The sequence below is a fragment of the Sinohyriopsis cumingii genome, chromosome 5 (assembly GCF_028554795.1).
Source record: "Sinohyriopsis cumingii isolate HCF-2022 chromosome 5, ASM2855479v2, whole genome shotgun sequence".
NCBI classification, from domain to species: Eukaryota; Metazoa; Mollusca; class Bivalvia; order Unionida; family Unionidae; genus Sinohyriopsis; species Sinohyriopsis cumingii.
The window spans coordinates 54,224,225-54,230,224 of NC_142965.1; the positions used below are offsets into that span (position 1 = coordinate 54,224,225).

Sequence of the window (6,000 nt, forward strand, 5' to 3'; positions counted from 1 at the left end):
CTTTTGCATTCATCCTCACCTACGTACATATGAATGAATGCATCAATATATATATATATATATATATATATATATATATATATATATATATATAGAGAGAGAGAGAGAGAGAGAGAGAGAGACAGACAGACAGAGGGAGAAAGAGAGAGAGAGAGAGATGCTCGCACACAACTGTATATATATATATATTTGGATTACGAATCGAACGCTCTACAAGTTACCGTGGCTTCCATCGATTCAAATTAATCTCAGTCAAATGTTTAGCTGTACTCTCTCTCTCTCTCTCTCTCTCTCTCCCACAGATAATACTTCTAAATAAACGTCCTTCTTGACATTAGATCTGATCCTATTTAAAGAAGTATCTCGGTATATGTATGCTGACATGAATAGGTCTTATATAAGCATTTGACTATTACCAGATATCTTGGTCCGGATTACCACAAGGTTTTAATTTTAACTCTGTTGAAAGCAAACTGTGAATCAAAAGTTTTCTGATCAAATTAAATAAGTTTAGCCGGTCCAATATTTTTCGAATGTTGTCTGTTGAAAGGGAAATTTATTATCAGTTTAAGAATATGAATATACGTGCTAGAAAATGTATTTTCCAATAGAGGGACATGACGAAACCGTATAATATAATATAATATAATATAATATAATATAATATAATATAATATAATATAATATCGGCATATTTGAAGACTGATTTAAACGGTGCGTTTCCGATGCAAAAGTACGATAAAACCGTTAGCAAAGCTGACAAAGAATCATGTTTTCTTTCCATTGTAAAAGGTGAAAAATATCCTATTATTTATCATACGCGTGAGGAAGTGATTTAGGTGTTCTTAAACCGTGGCGTTACTTTAATGAGACTTCATTTTATAAAGCCTTGGTATTCTTAAAGCGTGGCGTTACCTTAATGAGACTTCATTGTATAAAGCTTTGGTGTTATTAAACAATGGCGTTACCTTAATGAGACTTCACTGTATAAAGCTTTGGTGTTCTTAAACCGTGGCGTTACCTTAATGAGACTTCATTGTATAAAGTTTTGCTGTTCTTCAACCGTGGTGTTACCGTAATGAGACTTCATTGTATAAAGTTTACGCTGGCTGGACTTTCTCTACAGCAACGAACGATAACATGCACTTGGAAAGAAATAGTTGTTGTTGTTGTTGTTGTTGTAGTGTTTAACGCCATTTTCAGCACACGATAGGCTATACGTGGAGACAGTATTAATGGTGGAGGAAGAACCCAGGAAAACCCCGGAAAGAACCACCGACCCACGAGAAGCTACTGGCAAGCTTTCTCACATGCCCACATTGGTTGAATCCGAGACTCGAACCCACGCAGACAGAGGTGAGATGGCAGCGATCCGTAACGGAGAGCGCTTTAGACCACTCGGCCACTCGGGGCCCCTGGAAAGAAATAGTAATGGCTCGGAAAGCTGTTGCGAATAAATAAAACGAAAGTATTCTTGGATCCTGCATTAGTTGGTTATATTATGTAGATGAAATTGGTATTAAGTGTCCTTCCAAAATGATCCACCTATGCCGTCGACCTGACGTGGGCGGGTATCGAACTCGCGACGTTTCGAATTAATCTGGAATCAAATGTATCGTCCTATACCACTTTACTCAGTTTACTCATTTTCAACCCACCCACCCTTCTCTCTCTCTCTCTCTCTCTCTCTCTCTCTCTCTCCATCGTGACCTCTTTGTAAGATTGCATATGGCGCAACACACATTCATTATCCATGCCACCCCACCCCACCCCGCGCGCGCGCGCGAGAGAGAGAGAGAGAGAGAGAGGGCGCATACATTCATACAAATATTACTTACCTTTCGCAGGGATATATATCATCGTTCCCCAAAGAAAAATGGTCCCTTGTCAAGAGTAGAACGAAAACCACGAAGATGTAGCGTATATACATCATATAGCGTATGCACAGATTGTTTCAACTTCGTGCAACTCCAATAAGTTTTAAAGATAAATGTGTTAACTATACCACAGAGACCCTATGTATCCTTACACGAATGTGAAGATTGTAGGTATGCTTTCGCTGCACTGTCAGGTGAATAAGGTCTACTAATAAGTGTAAGGATAAATTTAGTAACTGGTCACATGCTACCTCAGTCATTCGAGAGTTGCCTCTCTTTTTCTATCTAATTTTCACGAAGGATGGTTTTTTTTTCTTCTCTCTGTATCTATCTAATTTTCAAGAAGGATGCATTTGTTTTCGTGAAAGAGTAGCATTAAACGTTGATGGAATATGCAGTGTTTCATGAGAAAGGGGCAATCTTCACAAAGAACGTAAGTCTATTGACCAGAGGCGTAGCTATGATATTTTGCGCCCGGGGACGAACTATACAATTGGCGCCCCAGCCCCCTCCCCGTTTAATCACATTTTTGAATATTACCTTTGTTTACTTATTATAATGTAACGTTGTAAGCCTCATTTTGGCGCCCCTGTACCTTGGCGCCCGGGGACATATGTACCCCCCTGCCCCCCCCCCCCCCCGCTACGCCTCTGCTATTGACTTCACTGTCTAGTTATCCGAGAAAAATTCTTAACATGGGGAGCTTTACTTCAAGCACACAAGACACACAAGAAATTTCAGCCATTCACAAAATAACAAATCGGATTATCAAAATCTCTTCATACAATTAAATGCGAAATGATATAAAGTTCTTTAAATATTAACTTGAAATATCATGATAATATGCTGGTACTCAGAGAAACTTCTCTCCTATTTCTTGTGTAAATCGGAACAAGAGTCCAAAGTGGACTTTAGTCGCCCACCTGATTGTCATTGACACAACACTGAGATTTAGTAGAAATGGGTAATGTAATCTTTGTAAAAGCATCTCAGTGCAATCAGTATCACAATAAACATTTGCTTTAAATTTGTTAAGTAGAAGGAATAGTAGTACTTGTTGCCGATGATGATACTTCCAGTGTTTATGTTAAAATATTGCTCTTTAAAGACACACACACACACACACACACACACACACACACATATATATATATATATATATATATATATATATATATATATATATATATATATATATATGCTTAGTATTTTAAGGAATTTCCCCATTTTGTTTTGTTCGCCTTTTTTATAATACCTAACGTAATGCGTTGTGTAGAGCCTGGTTTGTGCTGATATGATGTTAAATTCTGAACACCCGTTTTGTAATTGGTGTACATGACCAATGCGTTCAGGGTGCAATGCACAGTGCTGGTAGTAGACCTGGAGGAATGATATCTGTAACCTAGGTTTCACTGACAGAATGTGATTTTAATCACGCAAAAACATAGAAGAAAAACCATCTGCTTCCATTCCGTCACGGCGGGCATAGCAAATGCCAATTTTAGCGCATGTATAAATTAACTGCACAAATGCTAAATTATTGTAAAAAAAAGTCAGTCAGGATTGTAAAATGAAAGGATAATTACTGTGCTATACAATTTTCTTCTCTGGCTCTGGAAGTGAACAGATCTTTGATTGACGCTTAATTAATCCGTTCATGATTATTTCGATTGACAAGTCACATGACCAACCGGTTAGTTGGAAAACCCTTTCTCCAAGTACTTTTAGCAATTAAATAGCGGAAATTCCAATAACTAGTGGGTCTCCCAAATTAATATCGCAAATTAAATTTAATATATCGTCGCTATATTCTGCTCGTCTTTAAAGTCTTATCTGGCTAAATAGTTGGACCATATTAGCTAACCATCCCAGATTCTTTACTTAAAGAGCAGACTTTCTTTCTTTTACATCTACTTGCACAATTTTGCATCGTTTAAAATTGTATATGCATCCTTCTTTCTACCAACCTATGCATGAATGTCTGTCTGCATATATATATATATATATATATATATATATATATATATATCCATTAGCAATTCTTTTGATCAGTATAATATAATGATTCTTCACTAATCATCATTAATTTACTGCTACATGAGAAGCCGCACTGAAAATAAAAAGATATTTTTATGCAAACGCTTATATATTATATATGTGTAATATTCGTCAGTTAAATATTTTGCTGTAGTAACATCACTCTCATATGATGCCTAAGCCGTTATATTTGTTTAGGGCGGAGGGGGTCTTTCAATGTTAGTTTTTCTTCAATCCACGAGAGAGCTCGAAGATATTTCAAAGCTGTTACAGAAGCTGGAATTGTGCCTTCTTCCTGCAAGATATATTAAAATAAAGTTTATAATTGCTGTAGTGGATCTTTCACAAGTGCTTATTTCGCATGACATTTATAAAACCAGAGGAATAAATCTATCTTTACGAGCCATATTTATCGGCCTATGATATTTGCTTACCAAAGACTGGGTAATAACAAACCGGAGGGACATATAGGCTTGGGCTGTCTCTGGGTTTCGGTTAACAAGTCCGTCTGCAAACACTATCTTAATTCTCTTAACCTACATTTTTTTTAAAAATAATTCGAAACTAAATTGTCCCTCCAGACGATAACTAAGTTAATGTCAATTCAATGGATACTTAAACACTTGTCTAACAAAATAGGTGACACTGGTGCTTTATCAATAAAATTTATTTTCTCTAGAGAATGTGGAACTTGGCAACATGAAAGGAAGCGTTGACTGCCATAATTAGATATGACATTCATATTATCCACAAGCAGATCCGTTGTGTCTAGGCAGCTAGGAATTGCCACATAAGATGCTGTTCTAGAAAACGCCCAAGGACACAACAAGGTTAAAATTAAGTACTTATCTTTCGAAATGGATACATCATTTGGTTACAGTTGATATCCAGTGCCGGATTAAGGTCTTAGGGGGCCCTAGGCACTGAAAATATTATGGTTCACCCCCACCCCAATGTAAAGCTAAAAACAAAATCAAAATTAAAAAAGCTGAAAAGGTTGGAAAATATCAGTGTTGCCATCATTCCAAATGAAATTACTAGTACATGTAGATCGAAATGGTCATATATAATTCATTCAATTTATCACCAACAATTAATTTGATTTTTTTTTCTGATGCACGTATTTAGTGTACTTAATGGGTAATCCAATTAATTAATACAAATAAGATATAAATATAATATATAATATAGTATAATATGGCCGTAGATGGGGAAATAAGAACTTCACAATCAAGCTCTGAGACATGAAACCCATCGTTGCAATATGGACACACCTCATATGTAACAATTCATGGATCTATGGTATTGCCATGCCATCAGACCATAGGACTTGCATACCTCACCTATGCATAGTCTGAGCATAGTGCTTGCATATCCCACACATGCAAAGCTAATAATTGGAGACCCTCGACCAGCGTGCATGCCTTGCCAGTGTTCACTGTATGTACAAACTGAAACATTTTTTAAAAAAAAAAAAAATGAATTCAAATATTTGTTACGTGAAACCAGCCAATAAAAGATGAAATGTTTTTTTTTAAAATGTGGTTTATATGACAAATTTTCACTTTTTATGATTTTGTTTCTTCTTTACCTGTTATTTCATATACATTTTAAATTGTAACACCTTTATAGTGTAATCTTATAGAACCACATGTTAACATGTATTTTGGGAGGGTATATATTCTTGACGTATTTTGCAATCGTGACCCACACCGTTTCAAAATTTTATATGTCACTTTATAGCGAGGATTTTGTTTATGTGTCATTAAACCCTATACATGCAACTTACCCAACACCAAAACCATGACAGTGACCTTCAGTCCTTTGAACAAAATAAATACGATTATACAGTCCTACATAAGTGGCTCACTATTTAATAATATCAGTAAGTATTTATCAACACGGGACTGTGACCGTACACTAAATGTAAACACATATCTCACTTGCTCATTAGCAGCACAACTACATTATAAGATGCACAGGCAGAGTGTAAGAACTAAGTGGTGTATATATGTGCAACTCAGAATTTCTGTGCAGTGTAGGGTTGGCACACAGAGCAGATTGCTTCCTCTCTTTATTGGTTCAG

The 6,000-nt window shown here is 36.1% G+C and overlaps 1 protein-coding gene across 2 annotated transcripts in view; it reads right to left on the bottom strand.

The window, feature by feature from the left end:
- Positions 1–2,075, bottom strand: part of LOC149799194 (trehalase-like) — a 44,084-nt gene extending 42,009 nt beyond the window's left edge. For both annotated transcript variants that reach the window (XR_016421105.1, XM_089958456.1), the window contains exon 1: positions 1,839–2,075. Coding sequence is in view for 1 of the 2 variants with exons in the window: in XM_089958456.1 (XP_089814582.1) it covers positions 1,839–1,933 (95 nt within the window). In the remaining variant the exon portion in view is untranslated. The remainder of the gene's footprint in view (positions 1–1,838) is intronic.
- Between the last annotated feature and the right edge of the window lie 3,925 nt (positions 2,076–6,000).